This window comes from Neofelis nebulosa, chromosome 8, assembly GCF_028018385.1.
Source record: "Neofelis nebulosa isolate mNeoNeb1 chromosome 8, mNeoNeb1.pri, whole genome shotgun sequence".
In the NCBI taxonomy this organism is placed as follows: Eukaryota; Metazoa; Chordata; class Mammalia; order Carnivora; family Felidae; genus Neofelis; species Neofelis nebulosa.
The window spans coordinates 38,090,315-38,113,031 of NC_080789.1; the positions used below are offsets into that span (position 1 = coordinate 38,090,315).

At 37.9% G+C, this 22,717-nt stretch overlaps 1 protein-coding gene across 1 annotated transcript in view; it reads right to left on the reverse strand.

Moving 5' to 3' along the window:
• ACSS3 (acyl-CoA synthetase short chain family member 3) overlaps positions 1–22,717 on the reverse strand; it is a 156,800-nt gene that overhangs the window by 118,949 nt on the left and 15,134 nt on the right. Inside the window, exon 2 of the mRNA XM_058741919.1 lies at positions 3,233–3,377. Coding sequence (XP_058597902.1) covers positions 3,233–3,377 — 145 coding nt within the window. The remainder of the gene's footprint in view (positions 1–3,232; positions 3,378–22,717) is intronic.

Genomic DNA, 22,717 nt, shown 5'->3' on the forward strand with positions numbered 1-22,717 from the left:
TTAGCAGAAATGCTTCTAAGCAAAATGTGTATTTATCATATACACTCATACAATTGACTAAAAAAAAAAAAAATAGAAAATGAGCAAATTACTTAACTCTTCTTATTTTATGTTTCTCTAAGGCTTTCTCTTAGTTTTTCTTTAGTTTTTTTTTTAATGTTTTTATTTATTTCTGAGAGAAAGAGAGTGTGCAAGCGGGGAAATGCAGAGAGAGCAGGAGACACAGAATCCAAAGTAGGCTCCAGGCTCTGAGCTGTCAGCACAGAGCCCAACATGGGGCTAGAACTCACATACTGTGAGATCATGACCGAAGCTGAAGTTAGATGTTTAGCCGACTAAAGTCTTAGGTGGCCCAGGTGCTTCTAAAGCTTTCTTGTTGACTCTGATGTTTGGTTATGAATCAAATTCAATATTGGCATAGATAATACTGTGTAATATACAAATAAGCTTCCTAATCTGTATACTAATTAAGATTCACCAGTGTCTTAGGCCTTTAATTAATAAAATGAAACTGTGACAATATGCCCAAATCATAGGAATAAGATTTTAATCATAGACAAAACCTCATCTAAAAGCTGAAAATATAAACCTACAATAAAACACAGAGTATAACAGGTTATCGGGGAATTTCATTATCTCTTTGAATAAAACATGGCTTTAGATGAGTAACAAGGTCATTTGCTAATGGAGTTCTTTCTCTCTTCAGGCTCAGTGTGAGCTCTGTCTCTGTTTAATTCATTCTGAAAATAGAGTTCCCACTTACAGACCAATACAAAGTATCCAACAGTATCTTTGTGGCAGTATTTTGTTTTGTTCTGTGTTGGGCTGCCCAGCATTTGAACTTCCCTCTTATTATCTTGGAATTCCTACTATGAAATCAAAAGAGGAAAAGACATCTCTTTCTCCACTGCCTGGTGCTTTAGGCATGTAACCTAAAATTGGCCACGTAGGTGTTCCTAATATGTCAATCTAGGAGATTAATTCAAGTCAGCAAGTCTAGTTACCAATTTGTAGGTTCTCCTTAAATTTTTATCGCTGCCCCTTCTCTCTTGGGGCTACTTTTTTCTGAATCCAGTTCTTCAGTCTTCCCTTTTTATGAATTCCTCTTATATTTACATCAGCTGAAGCTGGCATTTGTTCATACAACCAGGCTGAGACCCAGCTTGAGCAAAACTGGTTTAAATTTTCTCTTAATTGTTTGCAACAACTCAGGATTGAGACATTGGATTGTCCCAGTTGCCTTTTTTGAAATCTCTTAGAAAAATAAACAAGAATATCGCTGACATAAAAGGGTATAATTTCAGAGAGTCAAGGAAAGTTGACCAGATTTTCTAAAAATCCAGCACAAACACCAAATAGGTTTAAAAAGCAAAAGAAGAGAATGTGTTTCCACAAGCCCTAACTTAAAAGCAAATGCTTCCAAACCCTACTGTGACACACTTTGCCCAATCAGTAGTTCTCAACTAGTAACCATTTTGCCACCCAGGGGACATTTAGCAAGGTTTGGAGACATTTTGGTCATCACAACTGCTGAAGGGGTGCTATTGGCATCTAATGGTCAAAGACCAGGAATGCTGCTAAACATCATACAATGTACATACCGGCACCCCACAGCAAAGAATTCTCTGCTTTAAAAATGTCAACAGTGTCAAGGTTGAGAAACCCTGCCCTATACTATTATCTCCCTTTAAATCAATATAAGTAAATGTCCCAAAGAATACGTGTTACATAGTCCACAATACCCAAATCCTTTTATAATTACTTGTGAAACCTCATTTCCACCCTAATGTTCAAAGAAAATCTCATGGGGTACCTGGGTAGCTTAGTTGGTTGAGCATCTCACTTCAGCTTAGGTCATGATCTCAGGGTTCCTGAGTTCGAGCCCCATGTCGGGCTCTATGCTGACAGCTCGGAGTCTGGAGACTGTTTCATATTCTGTGTCTCCGTCTCTCTCTCTCTGCCCCTCCCCTGCTTGTGCATGTGTGCTCTCGAAAGAGAAAGAAAGAAAGAAAGAAAGAAAGAAAGAAAGAAAGAAAGAAAGAAAGAAAGAAAGAAAGAAAGAAAGAAAGAAAGAAAGAAAGAAAGAAAGGGTGAGTCTCATAATTCATCTGTCAGTATTATAATTCACCCAAGAACTAAACAGATGGGAAAGAATAACAAAAAGGAACAAATAAGGGAAAGGCACAGGATGTAAAAAGACCTGTAAAGGGCCAGGAGTGCCCAAGGGCAAGACAGGATCCCCAGGGTGAAGAAGAGTTGTGTTTATGGCAAAGAATATCTGGAAATAAAGCTTGCAGAAATGCTATGATCAGATTCCAAATGTCTTCTACATCACAGGAGTCTAGATTATACTAAGTAGTAATTTTTTTAAATGTTTATTTACTTATTTTGAGAGAGGGACAGAGAGAGAGAGAGAGGGAGAGAGAGAATCACAAGCAGGCTCTACTCTGTCAGTGCAGAGCCCAACACGGGACTCGATCCCACCAACCTTGAGATCATGAGCTGAAATCAAGAGTTGGACGCTTAACAGACTGAGCCACCCAGGCACCCCTAAGTAACACTAATTTTTAAGGAAAACATTTTTTTTTTAATGTTTTTTATTTATTTTTGGGACAGACAGAGACAGAGCATGAACGGGGGAGGGGCAGAGAGAGAGGGAGACACAGAATCGGAAACAGGCTCCAGGCTCCGAGCCATCAGCCCAGAGCCTGACGCGGGGCTCGAACTCACGGACCGCGAGATCGTGACCTGGCTGAAGTCGGACGCTTAACCGACTGCGCCACCCAGGCGCCCCAAGGAAAACATTTTTAACTAGTTGTTCCTTAGGGAGAAAACTCTGGTGTCACACTAGGTGGTGATCTAACGTGAGAGGAGGCTGGTCATCGGGAGGGTGGGAGAGGCTGCTGCACTGGTACAAGAGCTGAAAGGAGCCAGGCTGACAGGATGGCAACGTGGGTGGAAGCAGAGGCCAGGAGAGGATTTGAACATATTCTTAGAGTCTTGCTCACCTCTCCCTGTAAAATGAGTATTCTCCAGTACAATAACATATAAATATAAGGGATAAAAATTCAATTAGTTAACATACCTCTATTTTTTCCAATGTGCATCAAAAGAAAAGCAAAGTAACACATGTCAGTGAATTAAGTGAATTAAAGTTTGAACAATATGAATGCATTTTAAGTAATTTCGATAGCATTTCCAAACAGCATATACAGAAAGTGTATGATATTACCTGCTCCAGAACTTCTTTGTAGGTAATAGTTGCTTTAGTATCAGTAACAGGACTGTCATAGATGATAGCAATCTTATCTCCTTGACCATTTTCAATATGACGATCAACGGCATTGTAACAAATGTTAAGCATTCCTTCCACAAACCTGAAAAATTGGAAGGTAAAGGTTAATAATTCTTTCCAAAATATACTGTTGCTTAACTAGGTTGTATATTTCTAGTTTGGCAGCGCTGCCCTTAAATTAGTGCTTCCCGTGGCACACATGCAACGCCAGGTAGTATCTAGAAAGCAGACATTTAAGACGGTACAGAAGTGACATCTTTGTTTTCATATGTGTTTGCTTTCATGTGCACTAGAAAAAAAATATACCTCACACTTCAAGGTGACAGCTTTGTAGATTTTATTGCTTAGGACGGTATAGACAGTATAGACACCAAAATAATCTACGTGAAATGGATGAAATGAATTGTAGGTAGGTACAGCGCAGCCCACGGAAGCATTAGGCTGAGAGAACAAATGGCAGATGTATGACTGAGTTTGGGTAACTGCTGTAAACAGACCAGCTTACTGGAAAATTCAATTCTCCTTTAAAAGAGCAATATATACACACACACACACACACACACACACACACACACACACATATTTGTTTCAATTAAGTGGGATGCCTCCAATTGCCCAAATGGATAAGCTCTATTCTGCATGTTTGAAATGCTCCATAATTTGAATAAAGTATGGACATGCATATAACATTTTAATTAATTTTTTCAAAAACTTTTGCAATTTCGTACTTTTCATCTCCCAATTTATCAATGCCTTCCTCTGAAAACACAGACATCATGTAGATGGATGGAGATAACGTTTTGAAAAATATACCTCATTTTTTTTTCCAAAAGAAAAAGTTTTGCATTTGCCCCTTCTCTAGGAGGAGGGGATTAAACCAAAGCATACAAGGACAGTAATGGTCTATTTGTCCCAACATCAGGCTAGCAAATATCATAACAATGCAAAATAACAGGAAAAAAAAACATTGAAGCAAAAAGAAAAAGTCCTGTCAGATAGCAGAATATCACCTTCAGGTCTTCACCCAAAAAGCCCTATGTGAAATGAGGCAGTGAATTAAAAGCAGCTATAGATACAGTGGCAGCATCAAGAAATAACACATAGAGAACGCAACAGGAGGAGGGATCACTTACTCAGGGTCAAATGACCCTATATACTTCAATAACCCGAATATGACTACCTGACAGCATAGCACAAGGAGCAGCTAATGTAAAGATTCTGAATCACCAAGTGCGAAAGATTCAATGTTTGTTCAAAAATACCGTCTCTTCCCCTTGCCCCACCTCCACGAGTGGAGAATACTTCCCTTGTTTGGGGCTCATGCAGGTGACTGTGCTTTGGCCAAAGAGCTGACATAAGTCAAGCAGAGGCGTGAAGGCACCTGTGCCTGCTCTCCTTCACCTCTACTTTCTCCAGAAGAGCCTCCGGGTGTCTGTGACTGCTGCCTCCTCGGCCTAGTATCCAAAGCAAATATTTGCAGGTGGAGGAGAGCCCAAGAAGCAGGAAGTGTAACCCAGTCAGATACATGTCTAGGAGCAACGTTTCCAGTCATCTGACCCCATGACAACCTAGAGATACATGGAAATAACTGCCGAATATGTTATGATTTGGACATTTGGTATGATGATTTGACATGCAGCATAATTGTGGCTTTAATTAGCTAACATGCCAAGAGAAAAGATAGTTTGCTCAATGTTTTCTATCAGAAAGAAGAAAAGATGTTTTATGGAATTTTCCCACAAGAATATTTATTTGTACTGTTTTTGTTTTTGTTCCTGAAAAGAACACGTTTCGGACACATGGAATATTGGCTTGCTGGAATACTTCTTGATGTTGTTATTATTGTCCTTCTCTTTATCTACAACTTCTACTCTACCACTCTGTGCTCAACAGTTAATTACACTCATGACATTGCACAATAAAGAGGCCCTCTCAATACCAAAGATTGATAAAGGATTCACTTTATCATTTGCTGACTATTCTCCTACCTCTTCTTCCTTCTCAGTATCTTTCACGGAGTCTACTTCCTCTGCCAGATCTTTGACAGTGATCCCTAAGGTTCCATATCCATCCCTTGGCTCACTCTGCATATACTCCCTGGGTGATCTTAATACTCATATGGCTTTAACTTCCATCCTCAGCTCCAGCCCTGGCCTCCTTTCTGAGCTCCACACTCTTATAGCCAACAGTCTGCTGGACATTGAAGGGAGTCCAGAATGAACCTCCCCAAAACATGCTACTTTGGAATGCAGGTTATTTTGGGTAGAAGACAATCAAGTACCAAGACTCAGGAAGACTTTTTAACCTCCCCTCTTTATTGTCTCTAAGAATTTAGATAGAGGGCCTAGTCCAAGGAAAGGCTTATCACTGAAGATAAGTACAAAGAGTATGGGCTGGGCATGGTAGGGGTGGAGTGGGGAGCGGAGAGTACTTGGCAGGGCCTATTTGTTCAATTCCTCTCTGTATCCCGTGGCCTTTGCATGGCATGGCAAACGTTTGTTTACCAAACGCTTGCTCCTGCCATCTTCCTGTGAACTGTCTTCCTTCCCTTTGAAGCTATAGGCCCCTACCCCCTTCTCCTTAGCTCAGGATGGCATATAAACCTCAACGGTCTCTCTTCAAACCTCTCATGTCTGTGTGAGACTCCCATACATCCAAAATTAATTTTTCTCCTATTAATTTCACTTTATGTCAAATTAATTAATAGATCAGCCAAAAGAACGATGAAGGATACAGGATTTCCTCCCCAACAACATCTATTTGGAAAGAATAACACGTCCAAAACAATAGTCATTTTCGCCCTATCTCAACCCATAGCCCCATGCCAAATGCAAACCCTCCCCTTCTCCTGTTTTCCATATTTCAAGGAACCACCTTGCACCCAAGGACCTGAATTAGAAACCCCACAGTCAGATTTGACCCCTCATTCTCTACATTCAGTTGGGTATATGTAACATTACATTAGTCTCTGTAAATATTCAGTTCTCTCATTCACAACCTGGGTTAGAATTACTGCCTCCTAATTAATCCTCCTGCCCCAGGCCTTACCCTATCCTCTCAAGTCATCTCTCTATGCTATTAGAATGTTTTTCCTCCATAAGTCAAACTGAGAAAGACAAATTTCATGATTTCACTCAAATGCAGAATCTAAAAAGCAAAACAAATGAATAAATAAACAAAAAGGAGAATCAGACCTATAAATATAGAGAACAAACTGATGGTTGCCAGAGGGAAGGAGGTGGGGGATGTGTGAAAGAGAGTGGGAGATACAGGCTTCCAGTTATGTAATGAAGTCACAAAGATGAAAAGCACAGCCTAGGCAACGTAGGTAACGATACAATAGCATTTTACAACGACAGAAGGTAGTTCCACATGTGGTGAGGGAGCATAGTATAATGTATAAATTGAATCACTATGCCGTACACCTGAAACTAATGTAAATTGTGTGTCAGCAATACTCAAATTTAAAAAAAAAGTTTTTAAAGAATGTTTTTCCTCATAAATGTTCTCATACCAACTATTTGGTGCTCAAAGTCATTTACTACTGTTGCATGAAGTTCAGAATAAAAACTACGTATCTTTAGATGGCATGCAAAGCCCATTCATCTCAGCTTTATTTCTCCTCATCCAACTTCCCACACTCCAGCTCTAATGAATTATAAAATCTATATTTCCTGAATCCGCTCAGCTGCGGATTCTTTCTGTGATTGTTCTCCACCTTTACCTTTACTCCACCTTTACCTCCCCCAAGCAGTTCCAAAGCCCTATGCACACATCTCTACCATAGTACTTATCACATTGTATTAACAATTGGTCTACCTACTGATATATTTCCCTCATTATACTGTAATCTACCTTACAGCAGAGAAAATGCCTTATTCTCCTTATAGTCCTAGTGATGTCGGAGTGTGGGGCAAGCTGAGGGCAAAACACAGGCTAACAGCAACCTCCCCACCAAGTGGAATGTGTGATATTCCTCAGACACTCCTGGCTACTCAAGAACAAAGGAAAGGGGTTTTAAATGCTTGCCATGGGAATGTGGGAAACTAAGGCAAATGAAAAATTAAATTCCCTTCCTGCCTACAGCCCATTGACAAGTCCTTGAAACTGGCAGAGTGACCTCCCCCTAGAAGCCCAGCTGCCTGGATGATGACACTTTTAGGAGCAAAAGAGAATCTTGGTTTAACATTATCCCAACCTTGAAGATCCTGTAAGTCTACTTGCTTTATCTCAACTGCCCCCAAGACATATGCTGGCAATCGTACTCCAAGATTATGGCCCCCCAATATGCATCTGAAGGGTCTCATGACTGAGGTTTTACTAAACAGTAATAAATGGAATTTCGCTACCAACAGCTAGCCCCTCAAGGTCTTGGAAATCTTGCTTCCAAAATTCCTTAGAGACTTACTCTATCCCTGACCCCCCGTCTCCCAACCTGAGGGTAGAGAGCTGCTCTTCTGCCCAAGTGTCCTATCCCCATGCTTTAATAACATCACCTTTTGCATCAAAGACTTCTTCAAGAATTCTTTCTTGGCTGTTGGCTCCGGATCACCTCACCATCACCCCAAAACTTCATCACTAGGATCTACTATAGAAGCTCTTCTGTATTTGGATGCAGTATATATTTGATAAATCAATGAATAAAAATATTAGTAGGTGTTCAAGAAACATTGGATTTAGAATCCAGCTAGAGTAGTCAGGGTAGTTTTTACTAACTCATTTTAAAGCTGAGAGAACAGAGACTTAAAAAGAATAATTCCCAGGACATTTGGCAAGAAATTCAAGAATGCCACACTTGTAACCCAAATCTTTAGGCATCTAGACGTGTATCATTATTCACATCATATTAATTCACTCATTTATCAATCATTTATTTACTATCATCAAATTCACAGATTCTTTCCTCTGTGGTCTCCGTTCTGCTATTGAGCCAATTCAGAGAATTTTTATTTTGGTAAATGTATTTTTCAGCTCTAAAATTTCCACTTGCTTCTTTTTTATATCTTTAATTTCTTTGCTGAAGCTTTCTATTTCTTTTATTGAGGCTTTTAAAAATATATTTTGTGTATGTTTATAATTATTTGCTGAAGCATTTTCATGATGGCTGCTTTAAAGTCCTTATCAGAGTGTTCCAATCTCTGTGTCATCTCAGTTTCGGCGAGTGATTTAGGGTTGTATCCTGAACATCGTGGGCATCTTACTGAGACTGTGGAGCTTAAAGATTCTATTTAAATTCCATACCTCCTCTAACACTGTGTCAATGGAGGAGAGGGACGTCTCATTACTCCCAGGTACAGGTGTGTTAGTCCCTGTTCCCCTAATGGCCTCTTTTGACACTGGTGGGCGTGAGGGGTATCTCATTACTGCCGGATTAGGGTAAAAGTTCAGGATCCCACTAGGCTTCCATGACACTGGCCTGGCTAAGAGCAGGGGAAATATGTACAAGTTTAGTATACAGGTTACTATACCCTAGGGTTTTCTTTTTGAAGGATACTCTTAAAGAAGTTTTGAAAATTTTAAGGGCTCCCTTTAGAAGGGCAGAAAGGAAATTCAGAGGGAAGGGCCTGCAAACAGTGTTAAACAAGAACTGCCGCAGGAGATGACAAACTGGCATGGCTCCAGAGGTGGTAAGAGCTAGTGCATATACCACTATAAATTGGCTAAATTAAAGATTGGTTTACTGTGGTTGACTGGACCAAGTGACCTGCAAGGGGCCTTCCGGCTCAAAGATTTGATTATTCTACTATGACAAGATTCTTATTTCATTTTAACTCAAATCATTTCAATAAAGGTCAACTGAAAGCCTTCTATGTAATAGCTCTTCATTGTCCCTTGTAAATTCATGAGTAGGTTCCAAAGGGTTTGTCTCCCCAGATTATAAAAATAACTGATGCCCCCCTCTAGACAACTGAGAAAATAACTTTAGAGTATTTTCTCTTATTTTTTATATATGTAAATATTTTGCCTCTATGTTTAAGATTGCATTATGAGCTTTTCCCAAGAGCCTGAAAAATTTAAAACAACAACACACATTTAATGACGGCATCATATTGCATTCAATGGCTATTCAATAATAAAGTTAACTCTGTATTGTTGCAAATTGTCTTTCATAATATTGTCATTATTTTAAATGATCCTGAAATGATGTTTCTTATAGAGAAATATTGGTTACATTGTTTTTTTATTACATTTGCAGGCAAATGTCATTCCTACAATCAAACACATACATCAAATAATTAAATTCCTTCTGGAAATATTGAATCAATTTATATTACAATCAGCATTACCTGAAATTCCATTTTATCACACTCCTCCAAATACAGATTATTCTCAATCTTCTTCAATTTGAGAACTGAAAAATAGTTTCAATTTTAGTTTCTCTGGTTACTGGTATTACGTATGATGTCTTACCAAGTTTTAAAAGCGCTTTATATAGAACATTAGACTTAGGTCTGACACTTACAAATTATTTTCTCAATTTATTCACTAATTTTAATTCATGCCATTTCCTGATATAAAAATATTTGAAATTTGTTAGGGTGCCCGGGTGGGTCAGTTGGTGAAGCGTCCTACTGTTGATTTTGGCTCAGGTCACGATCTCATGGGTCATGACATCAAACCCCATGTCAGGTTCTGCGCTGACAGTGTGGGGTCTGCTTGGAATTCTCTCACTCTCTCTCTCTCTCTACCCCTCCCTCCCTCCATCTCTCTCAAAATAAATAAACATTTTAAAACTATTTGAAATTTGCATATAGTCAAATACTCATTTTCCTTTACAATTTCTTTGTCTAAGAAACTTCATACTACTCTCTTCTGGTTTCAGTTTTTATATTGATCTTTGATATGAGCCAATAAGTGTTCATACATGTATAAAACTTGTAGGTAATACATGTTATACAGAATATATTATACATATGTATTGTAGGACAACTGTGCATGTATACATATTATGCACATGTACATAATATACGTGTGTGTGTGTATACACACATATTCAAAAGTTCTGGCTACACAGAACCTTCAAATCACATAAGAGGCACTACACATAGATGTATCACATGACATCTGTGTGTGTATGTGTGTGTTGATATATATATATATATGTATATATATACATATATATATATACATTAAATGATAGTACAATTATATTTATTTATCCTTAGTCAATTTTACAAGCATCAATGTTTGACTAATGCTTACTGTCCTCACTTTTTTATGATGCTTCATTCTTCCCATATGTATTATGCATACATACTCATATATATATATGTATATATATATATATATATATATATATATACATATATATATATCAGAGTCTCTGTCAAGGCTATGTAGTTTCTAGCTATAACTACTGGAATGTTCTGTCAGTAGAATCTTGTGAATAGTTCTCTCTTTAAACTCAGTCAGCTTTAAGTTCTGTTGAAGAAAGAAAGGGAAAAAAAACTCATATTCTATTCTACCCCATCTCTGCCCTGAATTCCTTCTGCAGAAAATTGAAAGAAATCTGAATGCACCCCACAGCTCACTCGAAAAACAGAAAAAAATATAAAACTGAAATGAAATTGATAGCAGCAGTGGAACCACTAGAAATGGAGTGACCACGAGATCACAGCAGTGGCAAATTTGGGGACTACAAGAAGCAAACAGAAGCAGAATGACTGCTAAACCCAGAAGTCATGCCAAACAGGGTGGATGTGGGTGGACTCCTGACATGGAAAGATTTCCATGACATCTTAGATACTATTAGTTAGATTAAAGAAAGAAAATAATGTGTAGAAAAATTATGTAACCATACTATAGAATACATTTATGGGGAAACTATAAACCCCAAGCAGGTAATTAAAAGGCTCGTTAAAAGGCTCTCAATAGAACTCTGAACTATTTCCAAGATCAGAGGCAAGTAGGAATAAAAAACAGGCCATAAATGTTTGGATGTATTATTAACACATAAGCCACACCTACATACATGTCGCACAAACTTTCACCAGCCCAGAGGCTAACTTTCTGAAACAAGTTTCTGCGTGAATGATCTAGGAGTAGGACAAGAACAAGGTTCTATATAATTTCCAGGAGGCCTAGGAACCCCACATACCATTGCCACCTGGAAATCCCCTCTTTTCTCTCAATCACAGTAAGAAGGATTTAAGTAACCAAAATCTACATTTACTGACACATGAACTAAGATCCTTACCTGGATTCTGAAATGTACTCCACTTAGCTACCTGAACCTGGGCACTCAGATGAGTGAGTGTGTGTGTGTGTGTGTGTGTGTGTGTGTGTGTGTAGGTGTTCATGTAGGTGTGTATGAACATATATATGAAAAAGAGGACAGCATAAAGCTGAGATGCGGGAAAGGCATATTGTCAACATAAATAACAAGGGGAAAGGCATATTTTTAACTTCAACAATATCTAAAGTGTACCTAAAAATCAATACAGAAAAAATTAAAAACCCAGTAGGTAAAGAATCTCAGCACACCATCCATAGAGGAAAAAAATGATAATGGTCAATAAGCAAAAAAAGATGATGCTCAGCTTCACTGACAATCAGGAAAATGAACATTAAAACAATAATAATATTCCATTTCTCCCCATTGGATTGATACAAAGATACAATACACAGTAGTTTTAACTCAGCCAAAGCAAGTTGCCTGTATGTTTATCTCTGTGCTTATAGAAAAGCACAGGAAGGTGGGGCGCCTGGATGACTCAGTTGATTAAGCATCCGACTTCAGCTCAGGTCATGAGCTCACGGTTCAGGGGCTCAAGCCTCACATCAGGCTCTATGCTGAGAGCTCAGAGCCTGGAGCCTGCTTGGAGTTCTGTGTCTCCCTCTCTCTCTCAGCCCCTCCCCCACTCGCTGTCTGTCTGTCTCTCTCTCAAAAATAAATAAACATAAAAAATTTTTTTAAAAATAAAAAATAAAAGCACAAGAAAGAGTCTAGAAAAATGTACAAGAGAGGTAAAGTTGGGTAAAAGAAAAATTGAGGTGCAATACAGAAAAGAATAGTCTATATTTTTCTGTAATAAATACTTGGGTGATTTGATTTTTACCAATATTCTTTTATGTATTAAATATATTTTAATAAAAATATAAATTTTAACAGAAGATTGCTTGGCTCTTGGATTGACCGAATCATCAACTCCATATCATTATAACTGCCACTAATGAAAAAAAATAATTTAATTAATTAATTAATTAAAACATCTCTTTTCAATTTTCTTCTTGTAAAAAGGAGTATTTCTTATACTTATGACAACATCTAAACTCAGTTTTAAAAAACTAAAACGGGCCATCAAATTTTTGCTTTTCCTTTTTATTTATTTTTCTCACCAGAATCAACCTCAAGCAGATATATAGTAATACTAAGAATGGCTAGACAGAACCTTCAAATCGCATAGACAGATCTACTATAAATCTGTGTTCATCATTCTTGCTTGCTGCCCACTGTGATTTTGGTTGCCCTCATTCCAGGCGCTTGTAACACTGCACTAGAAATGAGGCACGGCCACGAAGTTTGCTGTGGCCCATGACGTGGCTACAGAAATAATGCAAGAAGTCTTTAAGATTCAGTGTGTGTTTTCCACATTTCCTTCTGTGTGTCACAAGGACCAGTGACATTCCAAACGGTGACAGCACTGTCGACCTGTATTTTTTTTAAGGTTATGTATTTATTTTGAGAGAGAGAGAAAGAGAGGGAGAGAGAGGAAGGGGCACAGAGGGAAAGAAAGAGGGAATCCCAAGCCATCTCCATGCTGTCAGCACACAGCCCAATTCAGGGTTTGAACTCACGAACCACGAGATCATGTCCTGGGCTGAAATCAAGAGCCAGATGCTCAACTGACTGAGCCACCCAGGTGTCCCCAACCTGTAGTCTTGAGTGAACACGGATGATATGAAACAAATTTGCTGCATAATCAAAGATACATTTACATGAGTGAGATACACCTGGGCTATTTTAAACTAGGGATATTTGAAAGCTGTTTACTCCTACAGCACAGCCTAGTCTATTCCGACTGAGAGAAAAGTCCCCAGACCCATCTATTTTGGCAAACTCAAACAAACTTTAAAATTGTCATAGTTTACAATTTTAGAGGCAGAGGGATACATTCCAGGGCAAAAGCAATGAGTGTAATCTCAGCTGGTATAATTATGTAGTCACTATAGAATTGTTAGATGTCCCTGAAAAGAAGTCAAGGTGCACCATCATCTGTGTCTGAGCTCAGAGAGGTGGAGCTGAGAGGCTTCAGAAGGAGCTCCTTTAAGAAGAAAGCTCTTGGGGCACCTGGGTGGCTCAGTTGGTTAAGTATCAGACTCTTGATTTTGGCTCAGGCCATGATCCCAGGGTCGTGGGATCAAGTCCTGCACTGAGCTCTGCACTGACAGCACACAGTCTGCTTGGAATTCTCTCTCTCTCTCTGCCCTCTCCCCCACTCACTCTCTCTCTCTCTCTCTCTCTCTCTCTCAAAAATAAACATTTAAAAAAAAAAGAAAGCTCTTGAAATTCTTTCGAGGCTTCTTCTGATGCATAATTTTCTATTTTCCCTTGCCTTTTCCTCATTAACCCTGCTAGTTTACATCCAGAATAAAAACTTTGACTCAGTTCTTTGGAGGGAAGCTTGTTTGAATTTGACTTCTTCTTTAGAAGAACTAAAGACTAAAATGTTCCTCTCAATTTCACCACTCCCTCCTATTTCAAGAACAAAACTTATTGTACTTTCAATAGTGTGGACTATGAAACTCTTTCACAAACTGCCATATTTGAATCTGCATGAAATAGTTATTGACATGAGTATATTTGGTAGTTGCAATGTTGCAACCCTGTCTGTAGTCCCAGCTAGTGATTTCTGTACTGGATATACATTTTCTACTAAATAACTGGAAAGTCCAACATATAATTTACCTTCTGATATGAGCTCCTTTCCCTGGATCATATTACAATGTCCTTCCTTGATGATCTCCTATTTGGGTTTTTATTTTGGCACAATTTCAGAAAAAAAAATTCAAGTTCTTTTTCAAAAGTTAAATAAATCTAAGGATAACATACTGAAAAGAATTTGAGGGTAATGGATATATTTGGTTATCTACCTACTAAAATACTAAATCTATATTAGGAATGTGTAACATTTATAAGAAATAATTTATTATATTATAGGCAGACTTTGGCAGATTATAACCTCCAATATTAACTATCAATAATTATTTCCTCAGGGTTCCCCGGTGGCTCAGTCAGTTAAGCATCTGACTTCGGCTCAGGTCATGATCTTGCAATTTGTGAGTTAGAGCCCCACGTTGGACTCTGTGCTGATGGCTCAGAGCCTGGATCCTGCTTCAGATTCTGTGTCTCTCTCTCTGTCCCTCCTCTGCTCATGTTCTCTGTCTCTCTCTCAAGATAAATAAATAAAACCATTAACTTTTTTTAAATAATGATTTTCTCTTCAAATGTTTTTTTTTTTTTTTTAGCCAACAAATTTAACAATAATTTGTTGTTGGTTCGACCTGAAACTGTTAAGAAAAGGCAAAAAATATAATTGGGAACATGTCCACCATTCTGATTTACAGAACATACTAATTTACAGGCATACTGATTTACAATAACTATAATAACAAGCAAAATGTGGCCAACTTCCTGGCAGAGGTAGAAACAAAGTGTGATGAAAGCACAGTAAAAAAGAGATTAATTCTGGCTAGGGGAATGTGGTTAGGAACTGGTGATGTTGCAAGGAATGTAGTCTAGTTATAAAGGTCGAAGCCTTGAGGTCAAAAGACCAGAGCTCAAATCTCGGGCATGTCATGTAATAGTTCCAGGCCTGCAGGCAAATTAACATGCCTAGGTATTTCTTCCTCCATCTATAAAACCAGGAAAACAAAACAAAGAAAACCCAACAACATAGCACTTACTCTATACCAAGACAACACTATGAACATTTAACACACATTCATTCAATTTTCATAATGACTCAATGTAGACACCAATATCGTCTTCTTCTTACAGATGAGGAAACTGAGGTATGGAGAGGTTAAGTGGCCTAGTCGAGGTCCACACTGGTGTGTTACAGGCTTGGACTGGATGTCAAGCAGTCAGGCTCCAAGTCACAACCTCTTATTCTGCACTGAGGAGTTAATACGAAAGTACTCTACACTCTCCACAAACATGCTTTCATACACATTTCCTTGACTCCTTTCAATAACCCTATTAGGCAATTACTATCATTATACACATTTACAAATGGGGAAACTGATAAGTTATGAAAGCACATTTTTGTGGCAACGTGTATGATTGGGGCTGAAGCAGGACATAAGGGGAGGGCGACTGTTTCAAGACTTTTTTGCAATAATAATGTTGTGGTGATAGAGATGGAAGGGAGGGAAGGGTTTGAGAAATACAGAAGACTGAAAAAAGAATTTTAGAGAAAAAGAGGAAGAGAATGAAAAGAATGCATATCAAAGAAACTGGGGCTCGGGGCGCCTGGGTGGCGCAGTCGGTTAAGCGTCCGACTTCAGCCAGGTCACGATCTCACGGTCCGTGAGTTCGAGCCCCGCGTCAGGCTCTGGGCTGATGGCTCAGAGCCTGGAGCCTGTTTCCGATTCTGTGTCTCCCTCTCTCTGCCCCTCCCCCGTTCATGCTCTGTCTGTCTCTCTCTGTCCCAAAAATAAATAAAAACGTTGAAAAAAAAAAAAGAGACTGGGGCTCAAGGGGAGTCAGCAAACTATACTCACATGCCAAATCTGGCCCACAATCTATGTGAATAAAGTTTTATTGAAACACAACCACATTCCATTGTCTCTGTATTCTCAGTGGCTGCTTTTGCTCGATAATAGCAAGATTGAGTGCTTGCAACAGAATCTATCTGGCCCGCAAAACCAAAAATACTTACCATTTGACCTGTTAAAAACTTTGCCAGTCTGGTCTCTAGCGAAGCCTTGTACAACAGAAATTTCTGTGATGATGGAAGTTTTCTGTACCTTCACTGTTCAATTGCATAGCCACAGGTAGCTGGCTAAATTTAAATTTTAATTAATTAAAAGTAAATGCAATTCAAAATTTAGTTCTTTAGTCACACTAGCCACCTTTCAAGTGCTCAGTTAGCCACACTTGGCTAATGTTACTGCAGGACTGAATTTTAATCTTAATTCAAATTAAACTTAAATTAAAATAGCCACATGTGGCTACCAACTTTCCTGTTGGACACTGCAGTTGTAGGGAATTTAGAGGTGGCAGAGGTGGTCCCCAGAGTCAAATACTGAAGGGAGATCAAATGAGGTAGGACTTCAAGTCAATCCATTGAATTAAGGAACAAACAGGTACTGGTGATCTTGGGGACAGCAGTCTGCATACAGTGATGAGGACTGAGGCCCCCTGCAGTGGATATAAGGGGTATAAGGGAAAAGGATATGTAGGGGTATAAGGGAGAGAAAAGCCTGGAGTATAGACAATGTGGCTGAGAAGTGAGGATATCAAGAGAAGGGGGATGCTCAGACATCTCTTTGGGCTTGTGCAAATCTTTCAACTGGCTTTTATCTAAAAGGGTGAAAAGTGAAGGCAGTTGAGGGGAGGCAGCATTGAAAATTAATGGAAATATGATTCTTTAATGGCAATGGCAAGCGGAACATGTGCAAAAAGTAGGCAAAGTTCAGGTTCTGGTTTAGAAGTGCACTAATGCCGCTGAAATAGGAGATGTGTGTTTAGCGTGGAGCATAACCTGAACTAAAGCAACGAAGATGAGAGTAAGCCTTATCTTAAAAGCCTGGAATGCCTAGTTAAGGAAGGGCAGGCCATTAAAGGGTTTAGAGCTGGAGAATGCTGTGCTTAGAAATGGATTTCAGGTCGGTCTTGAGAGGCAAAGGAGGAAATGGAATCAGCTAGGATCTATACTGACTAGCCAAGAAAGGCAAAGTAAGTAATGAAAACTTGGGGGAAGAGGAACTATTATAGAAACAAATTAAAAAGGAACTAGAAGTAGGGGAAGAGTGACATCAAAGAAAATTGAGGGTTTTTTTTCCCCCATCTCTGGATGCCAAGTTTATGTTGTCTTTAAGGGAGACCTGGAATAAGAAGAAAAAGAAACAGTTTTGAAGTATGAAAAGGAAATAATATTTTGTTAATTGCCAGTATGCCAGGTTCTGCATCTGGAAATTTATATGCATCAAATCATTTAATCCACACACTATCCCTTGAGGAAGACACTGTTATTCCCATGTTATAGATGAGAAATGAGCCTCAGAGAGGTCAAATAACTCCTCAGAATTATAAAACTAACACATGGCAGACTATAGCCCAGTGCTTTCTGCCTCTAAGGAAAATGTGATGAGTTTCCAATTTTACATGTCTGTCTGCTTCTTTGAGTAATTCGTGAACCTTCACGAGAAGCTGTTTCCTGTGCGCAGAGACCACATGCTAGCTCATTAATGGCACACAGCAAATGCTCAATAATTATTTTTAAGTAAATGCCTGCAAGTGTGAATGAACGTGAATTGAAATAGTACTCTTCTGACACATTAACACAAATAAGAAAAAGAGTCTCATGAGGTAAACGCTCAGTAAAAACAATGACAAGCTCCAAAGACTACTATTGCACACAAACAGACAAGGCTTTAAGCATTTTGAGGAGGGCATCACATTACTTTCTTCACACAGGGACATCTCATCTAAATTACAGATACTTGGCCTTGAGCAGTATCAACTGACTGTTCCAGGAAACCCTCCAAATTGGGTACTTGCCTACTTGGGGCAGCATAATAACCTTACGTTAATTTAACCACTAGGGATATTGTTTTTGTAAATGTACTTGGAAAGCACATCTCTCTATAGGACAATTATTTTAACAGAAAAACCTAACACAAAGAGAGCGACATTCTTTAGCCCTACCAATCCTTTATACATGAGTACGTGTGTGCAGAACCTGGCCCCATCCACCAGCCCTAGCCACAGACTGTCCCATCTCAACATGAAAGGACAGCCCAGGCATCTGCATCTCTGCCAGATCATCTCGGATTAAAACTGAGTGAATTGCCAAAGGTGAGAAATGCAGCCAACAGGAAAAAAGAATAGAAAGAAAGACTTTCAAGAAATCAATACCTGTTATCTGAACTGGATCCACACTGTCAATGAAGAGAAAAGGCATGAATGAAGGATTTTAAAGATCCACAGACTGTGAGTCATGTCCGACAGTTAAATTCAAAGCTGAAAGTAAAGACACCGTTTTGCCTTGTTTGCCTCATTTTCATTCTAGTAAATACAGGGTTTATTTTATTCTAGGAAAATATTTTATTTTATTCTAGGAAATACAGGTTTATTTTATTCTAGGAAAAACAGGGTTTAAGCAAACAGAAATAGGATTCAGTTTAATATAAAAAACAAAAGAGAAAATTATAATGAATTAAATTAATATTAAAGGTCAAATGTTAAAGATACAATCGAAATACATTTGAATTTCAAAGCACAAATCTATTAAGATTGAAATATAATCATAAATGAATATAAATTTAAAAGAACATTTTAAAGGAAAGTAAACTGCATCATTCTGCCCTCTTCAAGAGGGTATTTAGCATACTCTTAGGAGCAGAGGTCCTCAATCAACCAATTAAGAAACAAGCCATGATGAGCTCATAAGGAACTAAACTCCAAACTGGGGCAGGTTCCTAGAAAACCAGACTTATAGACCAGGGTGCTCAAAAGGTCTCCCAGAAGGTAACCCTGGAACCTCAAAACTGTCCAGAGAACCAGGAAGGGACAGAAGAGAAGGTACACCTCCAATGTCAATCAGTATTGGTTGAAGGGAAGAAAAAGACCTCTCAGAATTTAATACTGATAACAATGATGAAGTGATGAAGAAAGAACAAAAAAAAAAAAAGGGAAGAGGGGAGGAAAGAAGAGAGATAGTGGCCCCAGGACCACGCAGGGGAGAAGGAAGCTAATTTGTTAATATGGTGTTACTTTACTCTGGTTAAGGAGAAATAGGAAGTGAGGCGAGAAATAAGGTAAGAATTGAAACTAATGTGCTCTAACCATGAGAACGTTAGGACTGTATATTTTTTCCTATTTTCACATTGCATTTTCATCTTAGCTATCCATTTCTTTCTCTTTAAGGCTATAACTCATGTAGAATTACACACCACAATGTTCTGATGAAACTCTCCTCTACAGCTGAGGCTCCCAGAACGCAGATACCACGTTCATTAACTCATTCTGCACAACACTTAGCTCATGTCCACAGAGAGATGTTTAATACAAGCTCTTATTAAAGAGGAGGAATACAATCAGTCATCTTAGAATGTCTGAAAAGAGCTTTTTCTTCCCACTGAGCTACATAAATTATTCTGAGATTGTTTCTACAAAGACTGTGTAGTTGGCAGAGCTACAAAGGGGGCATTAATTTTGTTTTCCTGCTTAAAACAAAAAGATTTAAAGGAAATGTGATACAACATTAAGATTTTACAAAGCCCGGTGTTCGATGTCCACTAGATTATTATCTTTATTTATTCTTCAGATATTTCATAAGGAAGAAGGTTGTGATACCTTATTCACAGTATTAATGTTTTTGAACAAAAAATTTGACTCTATATTAGAAAGGGTATAATATCTCTTTGATCTAGAAATCTAAGAATTCATCAGCAAGAAGAAAGGAAAGAAAGAAGCAGAGAAAGACAGAGACAGAGAAATCTTCAGAATGCTGTATCCAAAGATGTAAGTATATCTGCCTGTTTATAATAACAATAAAGAGAAACAACCTAAACTTCAGCATGAAGGGATTGTGAAATAAATAACATTCATCCAATATGTTAAAACATTCTGCTAACATTAAAAATCACTGAATAGAAGAATAGAAGAATGGAAAAAATATAGCTTATTGCAGTGGAAAAAAGACCTGTCAATAGTAGGGATAGCATAATTCCATTTTTCTGTAAGAACAAAAATAGAGACCTAGAGTGTCAAACAGACTTACAGACATATAGATTTTTAAAAAGCAAAACACATACACAATAAATATGTGTGCCTGCAAACACTGGTGAATCTGATTAAAGTTTATTAGTTTAGTTCATTGTACTGTGCCAATGTAGATTTTGGTTTTGATAATATAATAGTTTTCGTTTTGATAATATACTAGTTGTGTAAGACATCACCATTAGGAAAGGCTGAGGGATAGGCACAAACAAATCTCTTTGCACTACTTTTGTACCTTCTTGTGAGTCTACAATCATTACAAAATAAAAATTTTAAATGAAATAAAAAGGCGGAAGGAAAATATGCAAAATATACCAAGATATACACTGAGAATGTATTGAGATATTGAACTATACAGCCGATTTTCCATCTATTTCAGCTTTCCTGAGTTTACCCAATTAGAATTTAAAGAACTACTGCTTCTTTAAGGGGAAAAAAAAGCATAAACCTAAATTTTAATCGTTTTTTTTAATGTTTATTTATTTTTGAGAGAGACAGAAATAGAGCATCAGCAGGGGAGGGGCAGAGAGAGAGGGAGAAACAGAATCTGAAGCAGGCTCCAGGCCCTGAGCTGTCAGCACAGAGCCCAATGTGGGGCTCGAACCCACAGACCACAAAATCATGATCTGAGTCAAAGTCGGACGCCCAACTGACTGAGCCACACAGGTGCCCCTAATCAAAATTATTTTTAATAAAGCAATGTCACTGAAGAGGCCATGTCAATTCAAACCTAGGTCTCAAACCTAGGCCTTGTAATCATAAAACCTCTGCTCTCTTAATTAAACCCTACTATGTCCCATCCAACTTCCCACCTTCGTTCATCACCGAAACAACCTTACACTCAGATACAAGCATGCATGCTATGGACATATCTACAAAGATCATCTAATTGGACTAGATACTATTGAACATAACTTAAAATTTTTATTATGCCTTTTTCCCTAGCCTTATCCTCAAAATAATCTGAGAACAATATCACAAACTGTATCTTTGCTTTATCCTTGTCAATGTCCCCAATATCTACATATGTATCATATTCATAAATAAAACATTTCCCATTAACATTTCCATAATACGAAACTTGAATACAGTGCAGTTTACTCAATTAACCAAGAGTTCATCGTCTAGCTGGTTCTAAGCCCATTATTTCCCTTTATTTTCTTTGTTGTTACTTGTCTTCTCCTCACTTTCCTGTGTATTAGCACCTCTAGCAGAAAATGAGAGAATGTACAAATAGATAAAATTTAAAATGGCTGATTCTCTTATCTATGAAAAGATTCATTAGTCAGAAAATGGCTTCTGTTGACCAAAATGTGAGGTTCTATACTCTAGCTATTCACACCTCAACAGTCAAAGGTAATTCAGGGTAGAGTCAATTGTCAAATAAAACAAATTTTATTACCCATATTTTCAAAAATTATAACTAGATAGTACATAGCACTCATAATTACTCTTTTTAAACAGGAAAATGAAAGCTATCTCATTGCACACAAACACACTTTTTTCCTTTGATGTATGAAATTGCCCTTCAAAGTTACAATCTATCTGGAATCTCATTCAGTATCTGGAATAGCTCCTGGATTGTAGAAGGCATTTAATAAATGTTCAACGAATGAACAAGAGAAAGAAAGAATGAATGAACAAATGAGTTAATGAATAAATAAATTCTAGAGCCAAAAATACTCCACTCTTATAAATATAATAGGACCACAAACATATAGGTGTGTATATATGTATATATGTGCCTGGCTTGTTTTTAAATCTGAAACACTGGTATTATGAGGATAAAATAGGATTAACTGGAGAGGAATTATGATACAGTGAGATGCTGACACACTCCAGAGTCTAACACATCTGGTTTTTCATCCCAGATCTGCCACCTGCATGCCAAGTAAACATGAACAAGGTACTTAATCTTCCCTAAATTCTTCTTTCAGAACGTATGTGCTTGAGAAATTAAATAACTATGATAACGATGCATTGTTATCATTACTGTAATAATATATTATGTATTCTGTAACACTTTACCACTCACTCACAAACTCACACACACACGTGTGTGCACACTTACTCATACAAATACACACATATAGAGTAAAATCATCTTCTAGGATTTAAGCAATTTTGATTTAAGAGTATTATTATTTCCATCAGATACAGACTTTGAAATAACTAGATATGTAATTAAAAAAAGGAAAATCTTCCTAATTAAAGATATTTTTTACTGATTATAAATTTAAAAATTAAATTTTTTATAATTAAACCTAGATAAGAGAAAATGTCATCAAATTAGATCGACTAATTGTGTAATTACAAATCACATTTCAAATAGCTCTTAAAATATTCAGGCGAAATAATGAAATGTTTCTAGTAGACACATGTAGCAGGTGTTAAACAGTCAGGACCCAGAATTTTAAAACACTAATAAAGGGGCGCCTGGGTGGCTCAGTCGGTTAAGCGTCCGAGTTTGG